This window comes from Phyllobates terribilis, unplaced genomic scaffold (assembly GCF_046119375.1).
Source record: "Phyllobates terribilis strain yellow unplaced genomic scaffold, ASM4611937v1 Scaffold_14__1_contigs__length_39327217, whole genome shotgun sequence".
Lineage (NCBI taxonomy): Eukaryota > Metazoa > Chordata > Amphibia > Anura > Dendrobatidae > Phyllobates > Phyllobates terribilis.
Window position 1 is genome coordinate 13,434,310 of NW_027362774.1, and position 19,684 is coordinate 13,453,993.

General features: G+C 52.6%; 1 protein-coding gene across 1 annotated transcript in view; it reads right to left on the reverse strand.

Moving 5' to 3' along the window:
- SLC9A5 (solute carrier family 9 member A5) overlaps nt 1-19,684 on the reverse strand; it is a 157,984-nt gene that overhangs the window by 36,908 nt on the left and 101,392 nt on the right. Inside the window, exons 6-7 of the mRNA XM_073659690.1 lie at nt 8,812-9,032; nt 8,347-8,549 (exon numbers count right to left, since the gene is read on the reverse strand). Of these exons, the coding sequence (XP_073515791.1) occupies nt 8,347-8,549; nt 8,812-9,032 (424 nt within the window). The remainder of the gene's footprint in view (nt 1-8,346; nt 8,550-8,811; nt 9,033-19,684) is intronic.

A 19,684-nucleotide genomic window follows, 5' to 3' on the forward strand; every position in this document is an offset into this window, starting at 1 on the left:
TACTCGCACCTCTTGGGGAAGAGGGATCTGGATTGGGATGAGATGTCGGCTTTTCTGGCTGAAGCCGTCCCTGAACCAGGGGTAGACCCCTCTCTTGGCGTTTTGACAGAGATGATCAGGGAAGAGGAAGTTAAGTTGGCGATTGAAGGGCTTGCCCTAAAGAAATCTCCCGGTCCAGATGGCTTAACATCTGAATTCTATAAGACCTTTAAGGACGCCTTGGTTCCCCTCTTGACTGAGGTATTCAATGAGTGTCTTTCCTCGGGCACTCTGCCAAAGTCAATGAGGAGGTCTGCCCTGATCATCTTGTCAAAGGGTAAGGACACATCTTGCATTGAGAATTGGAGTCCCATAGCGCTTCTCAATGCAGACAGGAAGGTTTTGGCGAAGGTGCTGTTTAATCGGCTGGTGAAATTTGCACCCCAGCTCCTTTCAGGGGCCCAGCATTGCTCTGTTCCGGGCCGCAGTACAATTAGTGCTGTACTCTGTGTCCGAGAGGCGGTGGAGCAGGGTAGGGCTGGCCACTGGAAGGGGTACATGCTGTCATTGGACCAGGCAAAAGCGTTTGATCGGGTTAACCATGAGTACCTCTGGTCTGTCCTTCTGAGGTATGGCCTGCCGGGGGGGTTTGTTGATTGGCTTAAGACCTTGTACGCTGGGGCAGAGAGTTTCCCGCTTGTGAACGGTTGGATTGGCAGCTCTTTTGAGGTTGGATGTGGTGTTCGCCAGGGTTGTCCCTTGAGCCCACTGCTGTACGTGTTTGTTATTGACCCGCTTCTTAGGAGGCTGGAGCGTGGACCGTTGGCTGGGATCGGGATGGACCGGGCAGCACCGGAAGCCACTCTGAGAGTGGTGGCGTATGCCGATGACGTCACCGTTTTTGTTTCCTCTGATGGGGAGGCAGAATGGCTGATGTCAGAGGTAAATCGCTACTCGGAGGCATCCGGGTCTAAGATCAACCGGGATAAGTGTGAGAGTCTCTGGCTGGGAGGAGGAGATCCTGGTTTTGATCTCCCGCACACCCTTCCAGGACCCAAAGTCTCAGCAAAAGTTCTGGGCATCGAATTTGGCCAGGGGGATTACCCCAAACAAAATTGGGACAGCAGGCTAGAGATCGCCACTCAGAAGGTGAACCAATGGAAGGGTTGGTTTTTTTAACCCTAAGAGAAAGGATAAACCTGATCAAAACTTACCTGCTCCCTTTGCTGATCTATCTGGGCAGTGTGTGCATCTTGCCGGAGCCTCTCAGGACTCGGGTCTACAGTTTGTTCTTCCAACTGTTATGGGGGAATAGACTGAACCTGGTCAAGAGGGAGGTTACTTACCGTACGAGGAGACTAGGAGGGTTGGGTATGGTCAACCCTGTGGTATTCCTTGTGAATACCTTCATTAAGATCAATATTGCAAACCTCTGGAAAGAGAGGGCTCCTCCGTGGGTATTCTCCTGTAAGGGATGGTTTCAGCCTTTCTTCTAGGAATGGGAGACAGGAGGGCAAGTGAAGGATCTCCGCACACCGCATGGACATCTCCCGGCTTACGCTACCGTGGTTCTGAAGGTAATTCACCGGTGGGGTCTGGGAATGTGGGAGGTCAGGACTCTGCCAAGGAAGCTCCTTGACAAAAGGGTTCTGTTGACCCATTTTCAGAGGCCTCTGGCGCTCAGGGATTGCCCAAGTCGGGATCTTGGGGTGGGTCTGCATCTTGTGAATTCTATCAGGATCCCCTCGAAGGTTTGGGACTTGGCTTGGCGCTGCTTCCATGGGAAACTGTGTGTGAGGGACAATCTGAAGTGTAGGAGCTCTGAGGACAGGAACTGTCCTCGGGAGCATTGTGGTACCATGCTAGAAAACATGGACCACTTCCTGCTTCGTTGTCCCTTTAAGGCTGCGCTCACACATTGCGTATTTTCGCGCGCTTTTTTGACCGCGCTTTTTCAAAATACGCAATGTGCCTTGTGTCAGCCAGCAAAGTGAATGGGAAATTCACTGTGCCGTTCAGACACTGTGTGATTTTACGCAGCGCGAAAGCGCAGCTGCGTAAAGAATTGACATGTCAATTCTTTACGCAGCTGCGTCCTGCGCTTTCTCCTATTGTGCCCATTATAAGCGATGGAATTACGCAGCGGTGTTCACACACTGCGTAATTCCAGCGCTTTTTTATGGAGGCGCAGGAGAAACTATGGATACTCACCTATCCGATGGATGGGAGAGGCGTCCGGTCCGGTCCCGCGGCTTCCAGCATCTGCCGTGAAGCGATCAGCTGTAAGCTAACCGGCTTGTAACCGGCTTCCAGTCAGCTGATTTACAAGCCGGTCACGTGACAGTCAGCTGATCGCTTCACGGCAGATGCTGGAAGCCGCGGGACCGGAGCGGACGCCTCTCCCATCCATCGGATAGGTGAGTATCCATAGTTTTTTTCTTTTAAAGCAGTGTATGTACTGCAGCCAGAAGCTGTCTGTACATACACTGCTAGGGGGACACTCACACACACGACACATAGACACATAGACACAGACAGGACACACAGACACATACATTACACATGTCACACTTCATTTCACACTGCGTTTTTTGCTGCGCTTTTTTACGCAGTGTGTGAATGGAGGTGCTTTTTTTACCTGCTTAAAAAAACCGCAGGTAAAAAAAAGCAGGAAAATACGCAATGTGTGAACGCAGCCTAACACAGAGGTGTACAACAGGGTGGGCGCCTCCATTGGCTGGCCCCGGCTGGCCGGTCTCTTTTATGCGGAATGGGCCTATGGAGCATTCGGGGACCTGGGTGGTCGGGACCGCTGCACCTTATTTCTAGTTAGCACAGTGGTTAGGTATCACACGTGGAAGGCACGGTGCTTAGTATCTGTCTGCAACAAGCTCCATTTTGTCCACGACCTCTTTACCTCTCGTCATCTCTCCTTCCTGGGCATCACAGAGACATGGCTGACACCCTCTGACACTGCCTCCCCTGCTGCGCTGTGTTACGGCGGCCTCCAATTCACCCACACTCCTTGCCCTGGAAACAGACATGGTGGAGGAGTGGGTCTTCTCCTCTCTAACAATTGCACCTTTAGCGCTATTCCTCCTCTTCCCTCCCTTATTCTCCCTTCTTTTGAAGTCCACTCTGTCCGCATTTACTCTCCCTCCAACCTCCAAGTGGCTGTCATATACCGACCCCCGGGCTCGATCACTGCCTTTATTGACCAATTCTCCACCTGGCTTCTTTTCTTTCTCTCTGCTGACATTCCCACAATCATCATGGGCGATTTCAACATCCCCACTGACACGCGCCAGTCACCAGCATCAAAACTCTTGTCGCTTACTTCATCCTTTGGACTTACTCAGTGGTCCTCCTCAGCCACCCACACAGACGGACACACACTAGACCTTATCTTCACCCGACTCTGCTCCCTATCTAACCTCACAACCTCCCCCCTACCCCTATCTGACCACCATCTACTCACGTTGTCATCCCTGTCCTCCCCACCTGCCACCCATGCCAGGCAACTAGCACACCCCCGCAGAAACCTTGCACATCTAGACACTCACACACTCTCTGACTCTGTTCTACCACTGACATCCATATCCTCACTCCATGACACAGACAGCGCCACCGCTTTCTACAATGCCACTCTCGCATCAGCTATTGACTCGGTCGCCCCTCTTGTGCATGGCAGAGCGCGACGAGTCAACAGGCAACCCTGGCACAACAACCTCACCAAGCAGCTTCGACAAGCGTCCAGGGTTGCAGAGCGGCGTTGGAAGAAAACACATACGCAAGATGACTTCACTGCATTCAAACAAGTAACATTTGCATTCAAATCAGCACTCACCTCTGCTAAACAGGCCTACTTCACAACCCTCATGTCCTCCCTATCCTACAACCCCAAACAGCTATTCAACACTTATAACTCCCTCCTCCGCCCTCCACTGCCCCCTACGACCTCTTTCATCTCTGCTGAGGAGTTTGCCACACACTTCAAAAACAAGATTGACCAAACACGGCAAGTCTTTACTGTCCGACCACCACAACCCCTTTGTTCTCAACACCATTTCCCTACCCCCATAACCTCCCTTCCCAACATCACGGAAAAAGACCTAACTCATCTCCTCTCCAAATCACACCTCACCACATGTGCGCTCGACCCCATCCCATCCCACCTCCTCCCCAACCTCACCCCCACACTCACCCCAACCCTAACCCATCTCTTCAACCTATCACTATCTTCTGGTACTTTCCCCGCTGCCTTCAAACATGCCACAATCACGCCCAGCCTCAAAAAGCCATCCCTCGACCCAACCGCCTTGTCCAGCTATCGCCCCATATCGCTGCTCCCATTTGCCTCCAAACTCCTCGAGAAACACGTTCAGGCTGAACTTTCCTCCCACTTTTCATCTAACTCTCTCTTCGACAACCAACAATCCGGCTTCTGCCCCCACCATTCCACCGAAACTGCCCTTACCAAAATCACCAATGACTTACTTACAGCCAAAGCTAACAGACAATTCTCTGTACTCCTTCTTCTCGACTTGTCCTCTGCTTTCGATACAGTTGACCACTGCCTCCTACTACAGATCCTCTCTTCCTTTGGCGTCAAAGACCTCGCCCTATCCTGGATCTCCTCATACCTTTCTAACCGCACATTTAGCGTCTCCCACTCCCACACTATCTCCTCACCCCGCCCCCTCTTTGTTGGAGTCCCTCAAGGCTCTGTCCTAGGACCCCTACTCTTCTCAATCTATACCCTTGGCCTGGGCCAGCTCATAAAGTCCCATGGCTTCCAGTACCATCCGTACGCTGATGACACCCAGATCTACCTCTCTGGCCCAGATGTCACCTCTCTGCAGTCCAGAATTTCAGCATGTCTAGCAGCCATATCCTCCTTCTCCTCCCGCTACCTCAAGCTCAATGTGGACAAAACTGAACTCATCTTTCCACCATCTCGCGTATCTTCCCCACCTGATCTTTCTATCACAATAAATGACATTACTCTCTCCCCTGCACCGACAATCCGCTGCCTCGGAGTAACCCTTGACTCTGCTCTGTCCTTCAAACCCCACATCCAAGCTCTCGCCACCTCCTGTCGCCTCCAGCTCAAAAATATTTCCAGAATCCGTCCTTTCCTCAACCCTCAATCTACTAAACTGCTTGTGCATGCCCACATCATCTCCCGCCTCTACTACTGCAACATCCTCCTCTGTGGCCTCCCTGCTAACACTCTCGCACCCCTCCAGTCCATCCTCAACTCTGCTGCACGACTTGTTCATCTCTCGCCTCGCTACTCCTCCGCTTCTCCCCTTTGCAAATCCCTTCATTGGCTCCCATTCCCCCAGCGTATCCAGTTCAGACTACTAACACTGACCTACAAAGCTGTCCATAACCTCTCTCCTCCGTACATCACTGAACTAATCTCCCGATATATTTCCTTTATTAACCTCCGGTCCTCCCAAGACCTCCTTCTCTCCTCCACACTTATTCGTTCCTCACGCAATCGCCTCCAAGATTTCTCCCGAATATTCCCCATCCTATGGACTTCTGTACCTCAACACGTCCGATTATCCACCACACCTGGATCCTTCAGACGGAATCTGAAAACCCATCTCTTCAAACAAGCTACAGCCTGTCATGACCTGCTTGCTACCACCTCAACCAACAACACCGGAACTTCTGCAACCCCTCAACCTACTGTCTCTGCCCCTTTCCTGTAGAATGTAAGCCCGTAAGGGCAGGGTCCTCCTCCCTCAGTACCGTTCCATCAATGTTAGTTTGTTTACTGTAAGTGATATTTGTATTTTGTATGTAACCCCTTCTTATGTACAGCGCCATGGAATCAATGGCGCTATATAAATTATTAATAATAATAGTATCGACGCAACGGAAAATCCTCCCAGTGGACGATGTGTTTAGGACCATACTCGGTGACCTGGTGAAGGTGCGTTCTCTGGAGTATGAGAGACTGGGTACACGGAGGGCCGCTCTCCTCTGGAGGGGCTTTTCTTTTAGTGTGCCCTAGTCTGGTCATCTCCTCTCCTGGTGGTGGGCTGCTGCTGACACCATAGATTTTTGTTTTTGATCAGTAGACAGTGATGTAGGGCTGCAGGCGCCGAACTTGGGCTTTGTCAGTTGTGGTTATTGTATTGTTTGTTTCTGTATATATTGTATATATGGGTTTGGGTGGAGGGAAAAGGGGGGAGGTGGGTTCATCTTGAGGGACACTGGTTATTTGGGTGAAAAACTGGCACTGCCTGATCTGTCCTATGGACGTTGGACATGGACTGAGGCATGAGGCGCAGGACCAGCTCTCAGGTCAGTGCCGGGGAGGGACTGGTGGGCTCGAGTGTGGGGGGTTTTGTTTAGTATTGTATATATTTGTATAGTTAGTGTTTAGTTTATATTAATTAAAAAAAAAAAAAAGTGTATATATTTGTCAGCTATTGTTTATTTTGTTTCTGTTTATTTTATTTATTGTTTGTGGTTATTATTTTCTTTGGTAACTGGACCAGAAGTCTATAGTGTAAGTAGTTATTATTGTGTGTATATGTATAATGTGTGCGTGAGGGGAGAGGGAGCGGCTGGACCAGCAGAATAGTGAGTGCAGCTCTGGAGTATAATACAGGATGTAACTCAGGATCAGTAATGTATGTACACAGTGACTGCACCAGCAGAATAGTGAGTGCAGCTCTGGAGTATAATACAGGATGTAACTCAGGATCAGTAATGTAATGTATGTACACAGTGACTGCACCAGCAGAATAGTGAGTGCAGCTCTGGGGTATAATACAGGATGTAACTCAGAATCAGTAATGTAATGTATGTACACAGTGACTGCACCAGCAGAATAGTGAGTGCAGCTCTGGAGTATAATACAGGATGTAACTCAGGATCAGTAATGTAATGTAATGTATGTACACAGTGACTGCACCAGCAGAATAGTGAGTGCAGCTCTGGAGTATAATACAGGATGTAACTCAGGATCAGTAATGTAATGTATGTACACAGTGACTGCACCAGCACAATAGTGAGTTCAGCTCTGGAGTATAATACAGGATGTAACTCAGGATCAGTAATTTAATGTATGTACACAGTGACTGCACCAGCAGAATAGTGAGTGCAGCTCTGAAGTATAATACAGGATGTAACTCGGGATCAGTAATGTAATGTATGTACACAGTAACTGCACCAGCAGAATAGTGAGTGCAGCTCTGGAGTATAATACAGGATGTAACTCAGGATCAGTAATGTAATGTATGTACACAGTAACTGCACCAGCAGAATAGTGAGTGCAGCTCTGGAGTATAATACAGGATCAGTACAGGATCAGTAATGTAATGTATGTACACAGTGACTGCACCAGCAGAATAGTGAGTGCAGCTCTGGAGTATAATACAGGATGTAACTCTGGATCAGTAATGTAATGTATGTACACAGTGACTGCACCAGCAGAATAGTGAGTGCAGCTCTGGAGTATAATACAGGATCAGTACAGGATCAGTAATGTAATGTATGTACACAGTAACTGCACCAGCAGAATAGTGAGTGCAGCTCTGGAGTATAATACAGGATGTAACTCAGGATCAGTAATGTAATGTATGTACACAGTGACTGCACCAGCAGAATAGTGAGTGCAGCTCTGGAGTATAATACAGGATGTAACTCAGGATCAGTAATGTAATGTATGTACACAGTGACTGCACCAGCAGAATAGTGAGTGCAGCTCTGGAGTATAATACAGGAGGTAACTCAGGATCAGTAATGTAATGTATGTACACAGTGAATGTACCAGCAGAATAGTGAGTGCAGCTCTGGAGTATAATACAGGAGGTAACTCAGGATCAGTAATGTAATGTATGTACACAGTGACTGCACCAGCAGAATAGTGAGTGCAGCTCTGGAGTATAATACAGGAGGTAACTCAGGATCAGTAATGTAATGTATGTACACAGTGAATGTACCAGCAGAATAGTGAGTGCAGCTCTGGAGTATAATACAGGATGTAACTCAGGATCAATAATGTAATGTATGTACACAGTGACTGCACCAGCAGAATAGTAAGTGCAGCTCTGGGGTATAATACAGGATGTAACTCAGGATCAATAATGTAATGTATGTACACAGTGACTGCACCAGCAGAATAGTGAGTGCAGCTCTGGAGTATAATACTTGGTATAATGTATGTACACAGTGATTGCACTTTTTATATAGTTTCATTATATTAGTAAACAGTAGAACAGTTCAGAGTTGTTCATACTCTTTGATATTTACTATTTTGCTTATAACATTGTATACAAAGGAAAATAGTACCAGCCATTTCCCCCCAACTCCAAACCTGATAAAATAAGACGATTCACCCACCTGCAACATGACGGTGAAAAATACGACAACGATTGTTGTTGCCACGAAATAGTCTTTGGCTTTCACTTTTCTCCCATCTAGCAAAATGACCAGAGCGAAAGCGACTGCCCCCCGCAGGCCACCATATGACATCACCACCTGGTCTATCCTGTCAAGTGGGAGGAGTCTAAAGCGGTTTAATATGCACGTCTGCAGCACCACGCCTGGGAGAGAAAAGTGAGGTTTCATCAATTAGTTCTGTTATCTTTGGGAAAATGTTTACAGGTGTTGTTGGGACCACCCACTGATCCGGGGGAGGGGGGGGTGCCGGATGTCAGACCCCAAAAATGTATAGTTACACATATTTAAAGGGACGCTGCTTTTTAATTAAAATACTTTTTCTTTGCCTCTAGGCCTGGCTGTTAATGACAAATCAAATATTACTGTGTATTTTTGCTACATCGGAAAAAAAATGCAAAAGCTCACCAACAGCCCTGAACACAAAGATGAAGAGCAGCGTGGACAGGACCAGTGCGGTGTCCCACGTCCACTTAGATGTGTCCACTGCCGAAATTCCCAGGAAGATGAAGATGATGGTCTCGGAGCTGCTGGCTAATGTCTTCATCGTGTACTTCACGGTGGTCCGGGATTTGTTGGAGATATTGGCTTCCACGTATTTTTTGCAGCATAAGCCACAGAATGTCACCCTGCGCAGAGGACATAAAGCAGTCCAGCATTAAACCTCTAAAAACATAACCTATATAATGCACCCAGATGGGAACTACAAATCCCAGCAGTGTCAAATGACATCACTGATAGAAAAATATCCTAAAAGAAAAACACAATCCACCGCACCGTGCGTCGTACTAACGCTAAACTGTCTTCTCCAAAACTGCCACTAGATGGAGCTCCAACATTGCAATCAGCGTAAAATGGAAACAATGTTGCAATTTCCTGATTTTCAAGATCACTGCTTGCTGTAAGTGTAAGGAAACATTGTTATCTACAGCCTGTCCTGATCCAGCTCTGTCTGTTTCACAGCAGGAGGGTTTGTAACAGTGTATTGGTGCTAACACCTATTGAAGTTCTGCTTTGAGGTTTCCAGAATGTTTCATTCTCCATTGATTGAGCATTAATGGTGGTCAGTATCGGGGCGAGCAGCCGGGGCGGGTGGTCTGGGCTCCGGCGTCCATCACTTACAGGTCGCGGTGAGTCACGGAGTAGCTTTCTTCTTACCTTCACACATCCTCATGACTCAGCTCCTCTTATATAGGGCAGCGATAAAACCAACAGCAGAAGCGGGGGCTCCAGGAGGACGCTGCCCCCACACCGGGCTCTGAAGCAGCGATGCAGCATCTTCATCCTCCGTGCATTACCGCCACCTTCCTCTCCAGGGTTATAACATTTCTTATATCGGTTCTTAACTGAATTAGACTTATTCAATGTATCCCGGCTGCCGGCCCACCTCCCCATCACAGAGCCACACACTGGCCCCGGCCTCCAATCAGTAGCCACAAATCTTACAGTGCTGGATCCTGTACCCACGTCATGATGCTAATCACAGTGCCCACCAACACTGCCAGTCACAGTGCTCCATCAACACTGCCAGTCACAGAGCCCACCAACACTGCCAGTCACAGAGCTCACCAACACTGCCAGTCACAGTGCTACATCAACACTGCCAGTCACAGAGCCCACCAACACTGCCAGTCACAGAGCCCACCAACACTGCCAGTCACAGTGCTCCATCAACAATGCCAGTCACAGAGCCCACCAACACTGCCAGTCACAGAGCCCACCAACACTGCCAGTCACAGAGCCCACCAACACTGCCAGTCACAGAGCCCACCAACACTGCCAGTCACAGAGCCCACCAACACTGCCAGTCACAGAGCTTACCAACACTGCCATACACAGAGCTTACCAACACTGCCATACACAGAGCTTACCAACAATGCCAGTCACAGAGCTTACCAACACTGCCATTCACAATGCCCACCAACACTGCCATTCACAATGCCCACCAACACTGCCAGTCACAGAGCCCACCAACACTGCCAGTCACAGAGCCCACCAACACTGCCAGTCACAGAGCCCACCAACACTGCCAGTCACAGAGCCCAACACTGCCAGTCACAGTGCCCACCAACACTGCCAATCACAGTGCTCCACCAACACTGCCAGTCACAGAGCCCACCAACACTGCCAGTCACAGAGTTCACCAACACTGCCAGTCACAGAGCCCACCAACACTGCCAGTCACAGAGCCCACCAACACTGCCAGTCACAGAGCTCACCAACACTGCCAGTCACAGAGCCCACCAACACTGCCAGTCACAGAGCTCACCAACACTACCAGTCACAGAGCCCACCAACACTGCCAGTCACAGAGCCCACCAACACTGCCAGTCACAGAGCCCACCAACACTGCCAGTCACAGAGCTCACCAACACTGCCAGTCACAGAGCACACCAACACTGCCAGTCACAGAGCCCACCAACACTGCCAGTCACAGTGCTCCATCAACACTGCCAGTCACAGAGCCCACCAACACTGCCAGTCACAGAGCCCACCAACACTGCCAGTCACAGAGCCCACCAACACTGCCAGTCACAGAGCTCACCAACACTGCCAGTCACAGAGCCCACCAACACTGCCAGTCACAGAGCTCACCAACACTGCCAGTCACAGAGCTCACCAACACTGCCAGTCACAGAGCCCACCAACACTGCCAGTCACAGAGCTCACCAACACTGCCAGTCACAGAGCTCACCAACACTGCCAGTCACAGAGCCCATCAACACTGCCAGTCACAGAGCCCACCAACACTGCCAGTCACAGAGCTCACCAACACTGCCAGTCACAGAGCCTACCAACACTGCCAGTCACAGAGCTCACCAACACTGCCAGTCAGTGCTCCACCAACACTGACAGTCACAGAGCTCACCAACACTGCCAGTCACAGAGCCCAACAACACTGCCAGTCACAGAGCCCACCAACACTGCCAGTCACAGTGCCCACCAACACTGCCAGTCACAGAGCCCACCAACACAGCCAGTCAGTGCTCCACCAACACTGACAGTCACAGAGCCCACCAACACTGCCAGTCACAGAGACCACCAACACTACCAGTCACAGAGCCCACCAACACTGCCAGTCACAGAGCCCACCAACACTGCCATTCACAATGCCCACCAACACTGCCATTCACAATGCCCACCAACACTGCCAGTCACAGAGCCCACCAACACTGCCAGTCACAGAGCCCACCAACACTGCCAGTCACAGAGCTCACCAACACTGCCAGTCACAGAGCCCACCAACACTGCCAGTCACAGAGCTCACCAACACTGCAAGTCACAGAGCTCCACCAACACTGCCAGACACAGAGCCCACCAACACTGCCAGTCACAGAGCTTACCAACACAGCCAGTCACAGAGCCCACCAACACTGCCAGTCACAGAGCCCACCAACACTGCCATACACAGAGCTTACCAACACAGCCAGTCACAGAGCCCACCAACACTGCCAGTCACAGAGCCCACCAACACTGCCATTCACAATGACCACCAACACTGTCATTCACAATGACCACCAACACTGCCAGTCACAGAGCCCACCAACACTGCCAGTCACAGTGCCCACCAACACTGCCAGTCACAGAGTCCACCAACACTGCCAGTCACAGAGCTCAACAACACTGCCAGTCACAGAGCTCACCAACACTGCCAGTCACAGAGCCCACCAACACTGCCAGTCACAGAGCTCACCAACACTACCAGTCACAGAGCCCACCAACACTGCCAGTCACAGAGCCCACCAACACTGCCAGTCACAGAGCTCACCAACACTGCCAGTCACAGAGCCCACCAACACTGCCAGTCACAGAGCCCACCAACACTGCCAGTCACAGTGCTCCATCAACACTGCCAGTCACAGAGCCCACCAACACTGCCAGTCACAGAGCCCACCAACACTGCCAGTCACAGAGCCCACCAACACTGCAAGTCACAGAGCCCACCAACACTGCCAGTCACAGAGCTCACCAACACTGCCAGTCACAGAGCTCACCAACACTGCCAGTCACAGAGCCCACCAACACTGCCAGTCACAGAGCTCACCAACACTGCCAGTCACAGAGCTCACCAACACTGCCAGTCACAGAGCCCATCAACACTGCCAGTCACAGAGCTCACCAACACTGCCAGTCACAGAGCTCACCAACACTGCCAGTCACAGAGCCCATCAACACTGCCAGTCACAGAGCCCATCAACACTGCCAGTCACAGAGCTCACCAACACTGCCAGTCACAGAGCCCACCAACACTGCCAGTCACAGAGCCTACCAACACTGCCAGTCACAGAGCTCACCAACACTGCCAGTCAGTGCTCCACCAACACTGACAGTCACAGAGCCCACCAACACTGCCAGTCAGTGCTCCACCAACACTGACAGTCACAGAGCCCACCAACACTGCCAGTCACAGAGCCCACCATCACTGCCAGTCACAGTGCCCACCAACACTGCCAGTCACAGAGCCCACCAACACAGCCAGTCAGTGCTCCACCAACACTGACAGTCACAGAGCCCACCAACACTACCAGTCACAGAGCCCACCAACACTGCCAGTCACAATGCCCACCAACACTGCCATTCACAATGCCCACCAACACTGCCAGTCACAGAGCCCACCAACACTGCCAGTCACAGAGCCCACCAACACTGCCAGTCACAGTGCCCACCAACACTGCCAATCACAGTGCTCCACCAACACTGCCAGTCACAGAGCCCACCAACACTGCCAGTCACAGAGCCCACCAACACTGCCAGTCACAGTGCCCACCAACACTGCCAATCACAGTGCTCCACCAACACTGCCAGTCACAGAGCCCACCAACACTGCCAGTCACAGAGCTTACCAACACTGCCATACACAGAGCTTACCAACACTGCCATACACAGAGCTTACCAACAATGCCAGTCACAGAGCTTACCAACACTGCCATTCACAATGCCCACCAACACTGCCATTCACAATGCCCACCAACACTGCCAGTCACAGAGCCCACCAACACTGCCAGTCACAGAGCCCACCAACACTGCCAGTCACAGAGCCCAACACTGCCAGTCACAGTGCCCACCAACACTGCCAATCACAGTGCTCCACCAACACTGCCAGTCACAGAGCCCACCAACACTGCCAGTCACAGAGCTCACCAACACTGCCAGTCACAGAGCTCACCAACACTGCCAGTCACAGAGCCCACCAACACTGCCAGTCACAGAGCCCACCAACACTGCCAGTCACAGAGCCCACCAACACTGCCAGTCACAGAGCCCATCAACACTGCCAGTCACAGAGCTCACCAACACTGCCAGTCACAGAGCCCACCAACACTGCCAGTCACAGAGCTCACCAACACTGCCAGTCACAGAGCCTACCAACACTGCCAGTCACAGAGCTCACCAACACTGCCAGTCAGTGCTCCACCAACACTGCCAGTCACAGAGCCCACCAACACTGCCAGTCACAGAGCCCACCAACACTGCCAGTCACAGAGCCCACCAACACTGCCAGTCAGTGCTCCACCAACACTGCCAGTCACAGAGCCCACCAACACTGCCAGTCACAGAGCCCACCAACACTACCAGTCACAGAGCCCACCAACACTACCAGTCACAGAGCCCACCAACACTGCCAGTCACAGAGCCCACCAACACTGCCATTCACAATGCCCACCAACACTGCCATTCACAATGCCCACCAACACTGCCAGTCACAGAGCCCACCAACACTGCCAGTCACAGAACCCACCAACACTGCCAGTCACAGAGCTCACCAACACTGCCAGTCACAGAGCCCACCAACACTGCCAGTCACAGAGCTCACCAACACTGCAAGTCACAGAGTTCCACCAACACTGCCAGACACAGAGCCCACCAACACTGCCAGTCACAGAGCTTACCAACACAGCCAGTCACAGAGCCCACCAACACTGCCAGTCACAGAGCCCACCAACACTGCCAGTCACAGAGCCCACCAACACTGCCATACACAGAGCTTCCCAACACAGCCAGTCACAGAGCCCACCAACCCTGCCAGTCACAGAGCCCACCAACACTGCCATTCACAATGACCACCAACACTGTCATTCACAATGACCACAAACACTGCCAGTCACAGAGCCCACCAACACTGCCAGTCACAGTGCCCACCAACACTGCCAGTCACAGAGCCCACCAACACTGCCAGTCACAGAGCTCACCAACACTGCCAGTCACAGAGCTTACCAACACTGCCAGTCACAGAGCTCACCAACACTGCCAGTCACAGAGCTTACCAACACTGCCAATCACAGTGCTCCACCAACACTGCCAGGTACAGAGCCCACCAACACTGCCAGTCACAGAGCCCACCAACACTGCCAGTCACAGAGCCCACCAACACTGCCAGTCACAGTGCTCCATCAACACTGCCAGTCACAGAGCCCACCAACACTGCCAGTCACAGAGCCCACCAACACTGCCAGTCACAGAGCCCACCAACACTGCAAGTCACAGAGCCCACCAACACTGCCAGTCACAGAGCTCACCAACACTGCCAGTCACAGAGCTCACCAACACTGCCAGTCACAGAGCCCACCAACACTGCCAGTCACAGAGCTCACCAACACTGCCAGTCACAGAGCTCACCAACACTGCCAGTCACAGAGCCCATCAACACTGCCAGTCACAGAGCTCACCAACACTGCCAGTCACAGAGCTCACCAACACTGCCAGTCACAGAGCCCATCAACACTGCCAGTCACAGAGCCCATCAACACTGCCAGTCACAGAGCTCACCAACACTGCCAGTCACAGAGCCCACCAACACTGCCAGTCACAGAGCCTACCAACACTGCCAGTCACAGAGCTCACCAACACTGCCAGTCAGTGCTCCACCAACACTGACAGTCACAGAGCCCACCAACACTGCCAGTCAGTGCTCCACCAACACTGACAGTCACAGAGCCCACCAACACTGCCAGTCACAGAGCCCACCAACACTGCCAGTCACAGTGCCCACCAACACTGCCAGTCACAGAGCCCACCAACACAGCCAGTCAGTGCTCCACCAACACTGACAGTCACAGAGCCCACCAACACTACCAGTCACAGAGCCCACCAACACTGCCAGTCACAATGCCCACCAACACTGCCATTCACAATGCCCACCAACACTGCCAGTCACAGAGCCCACCAACACTGCCAGTCACAGAGCCCACCAACACTGCCAGTCACAGTGCCCACCAACACTGCCAATCACAGTGCTCCACCAACACTGCCAGTCACAGAGCCCACCAACACTGCCAGTCACAGAGCCCACCAACACTGCCAGTCACAGTGCCCACCAACACTGCCAGTCACAGTGCTCCACCAACACTGCCAGTCACAGAGCCCACCAACACTGCCAGTCACAGAGCTTACCAACACTGCCATACACAGAGCTTACCAACACTGCCATACACAGAGCTTACCAACAATGCCAGTCACAGAGCTTACCAACACTGCCATTCACAATGCCCACCAACACTGCCATTCACAATGCCCACCAACACTGCCAGTCACAGAGCCCACCAACACTGCCAGTCACAGAGCCCACCAACACTGCCAGTCACAGAGCCCAACACTGCCAGTCACAGTGCCCACCAACACTGCCAATCACAGTGCTCCACCAACACTGCCAGTCACAGAGCTCACCAACACTGCCAGTCAGTGCTCCACCAACACTGCCAGTCACAGAGCCCACCAACACTGCCAGTCACAGAGCCCACCAACACTGCCAGTCACAGAGCCCACCAACACTGCCAGTCACAGAGCCCACCAACACTGCCAGTCAGTGCTCCACCAACACTGCCAGTCACAGAGCCCACCAACACTGCCAGTCACAGAGCCCACCAACACTACCAGTCACAGAGCCCACCAACACTGCCAGTCACAGAGCCCACCAACACTGCCATTCACAATGCCCACCAACACTGCCATTCACAATGCCCACCAACACTGCCAGTCACAGAGCCCACCAACACTGCCAGTCACAGAACCCACCAACACTGCCAGTCACAGAGCTCACCAACACTGCCAGTCACAGAGCCCACCAACACTGCCAGTCACAGAGCTCACCAACACTGCAAGTCACAGAGTTCCACCAACACTGCCAGACACAGAGCCCACCAACACTGCCAGTCACAGAGCTTACCAACACAGCCAGTCACAGAGCCCACCAACACTGCCAGTCACAGAGCCCACCAACACTGCCAGTCACAGAGCCCACCAACACTGCCATACACAGAGCTTCCCAACACAGCCAGTCACAGAGCCCACCAACCCTGCCAGTCACAGAGCCCACCAACACTGCCATTCACAATGACCACCAACACTGTCATTCACAATGACCACAAACACTGCCAGTCACAGAGCCCACCAACACTGCCAGTCACAGTGCCCACCAACACTGCCAGTCACAGAGCCCACCAACACTGCCAGTCACAGAGCTCACCAACACTGCCAGTCACAGAGCTTACCAACACTGCCAGTCACAGAGCTCACCAACACTGCCAGTCACAGAGCTTACCAACACTGCCAATCACAGTGCTCCACCAACACTGCCAGGTACAGAGCCCACCAACACTGCCAGTCACAGAGCCCACCAACACTGCCAGTCACAGAGCCCACCAACACTGCCAGTCACAGTGCTCCATCAACACTGCCAGTCACAGAGCCCACCAACACTGCCAGTCACAGAGCCCACCAACACTGCCAGTCACAGAGCCCACCAACACTGCAAGTCACAGAGCCCACCAACACTGCCAGTCACAGAGCTCACCAACACTGCCAGTCACAGAGCTCACCAACACTGCCAGTCACAGAGCCCACCAACACTGCCAGTCACAGAGCTCACCAACACTGCCAGTCACAGAGCTCACCAACACTGCCAGTCACAGAGCCCATCAACACTGCCAGTCACAGAGCTCACCAACACTGCCAGTCACAGAGCTCACCAACACTGCCAGTCACAGAGCCCATCAACACTGCCAGTCACAGAGCCCATCAACACTGCCAGTCACAGAGCTCACCAACACTGCCAGTCACAGAGCCCACCAACACTGCCAGTCACAGAGCCTACCAACACTGCCAGTCACAGAGCTCACCAACACTGCCAGTCAGTGCTCCACCAACACTGACAGTCACAGAGCCCACCAACACTGCCAGTCAGTGCTCCACCAACACTGACAGTCACAGAGCCCACCAACACTGCCAGTCACAGAGCCCACCAACACTGCCAGTCACAGTGCCCACCAACACTGCCAGTCACAGAGCCCACCAACACAGCCAGTCAGTGCTCCACCAACACTGACAGTCACAGAGCCCACCAACACTACCAGTCACAGAGCCCACCAACACTGCCAGTCACAATGCCCACCAACACTGCCATTCACAATGCCCACCAACACTGCCAGTCACAGAGCCCACCAACACTGCCAGTCACAGAGCCCACCAACACTGCCAGTCACAGTGCCCACCAACACTGCCAATCACAGTGCTCCACCAACACTGCCAGTCACAGAGCCCACCAACACTGCCAGTCACAGAGCCCACCAACACTGCCAGTCACAGTGCCCACCAACACTGCCAGTCACAGTGCTCCACCAACACTGCCAGTCACAGAGCCCACCAACACTGCCAGTCACAGAGCTTACCAACACTGCCATACACAGAGCTTACCAACACTGCCATACACAGAGCTTACCAACAATGCCAGTCACAGAGCTTATCAACACTGCCATTCACAATGCCCACCAACACTGCCATTCACAATGCCCACCAACACTGCCAGTCACAGAGCCCACCAACACTGCCAGTCACAGAGCCCACCAACACTGCCAGTCACAGAGCCCAACACTGCCAGTCACAGTGCCCACCAACACTGCCAATCACAGTGCTCCACCAACACTGCCAGTCACAGAGCCCACCAACACTGCCAGTCACAGAGCTCACCAACACTGCCAGTCACAGAGCTCACCAACACTGCCAGTCACAGAGCCCACCAACACTGCCAGTCACAGAGCCCACCAACACTGCCAGTCACAGAGCCCACCAACACTGCCAGTCACAGAGCCCATCAACACTGCCAGTCACAGAGCTCACCAACACTGCCAGTCACAGAGCCCACCAACACTGCCAGTCACAGAGCTCACCAACACTGCCAGTCACAGAGCCTACCAACACTGCCAGTCACAGAGCTCACCAACACTGCCAGTCAGTGCTCCACCAACACTGCCAGTCACAGAGCCCACCAACACTGCCAGTCACAGAGCCCACCAACACTGCCAGTCACAGAGCCCACCAACACTGCCAGTCAGTGCTCCACCAACACTGCCAGTCACAGAGCCCACCAACACTGCCAGTCACAGAGCCCACCAACACTACCAGTCACAGAGCCCACCAACACTGCCAGTCACAGAGCCCACCAACACTGCCATTCACAATGCCCACCAACACTGCCATTCACAATGCCCACCAACACTGCCAGTCACAGAGCCCACCAACACTGCCAGTCACAGAGCCCACCAACACTGCCAGTCACAGAGCTCACCAACACTGCCAGTCACAGAGCCCACCAACACTGCCAGTCACAGAGCTCACCAACACTGCAAGTCACAGAGTTCCACCAACACTGCCAGACACAGAGCCCACCAACACTGCCAGTCACAGAGCTTACCAACACAGCCAGTCACAGAGCCCACCAACACTGCCAGTCACAGAGCCCACCAACACTGCCAGTCACAGAGCCCACCAACACTGCCATACACAGAGCTTCCCAACACAGCCAGTCACAGAGCCCACCAACCCTGCCAGTCACAGAGCCCACCAACACTGCCATTCACAATGACCACCAACACTGTCATTCACAATGACCACAAACACTGCCAGTCACAGAGCCCACCAACACTGCCAGTCACAGTGCCCACCAACACTGCCAGTCACAGAGCCCACCAACACTGCCAGTCACAGAGCTCACCAACACTGCCAGTCACAGAGCTTACCAACACTGCCAGTCACAGAGCTCACCAACACTGCCAGTCACAGAGCTTACCAACACTGCCAATCACAGTGCTCCACCAACACTGCCAGGTACAGAGCCCTCCAACACTGCCAGTCACAGAGCTTACCAACACTGCCATACACAGAGCCCACCAACACTGCCATTCACAATGCCCACCAACACTGCCAGTCACAGAGCCCACCAACACTGCCAGTCACAGAGCCCACCAACACTGCCAGTCACAGAGCCCAACACTGCCAGTCACAGTGC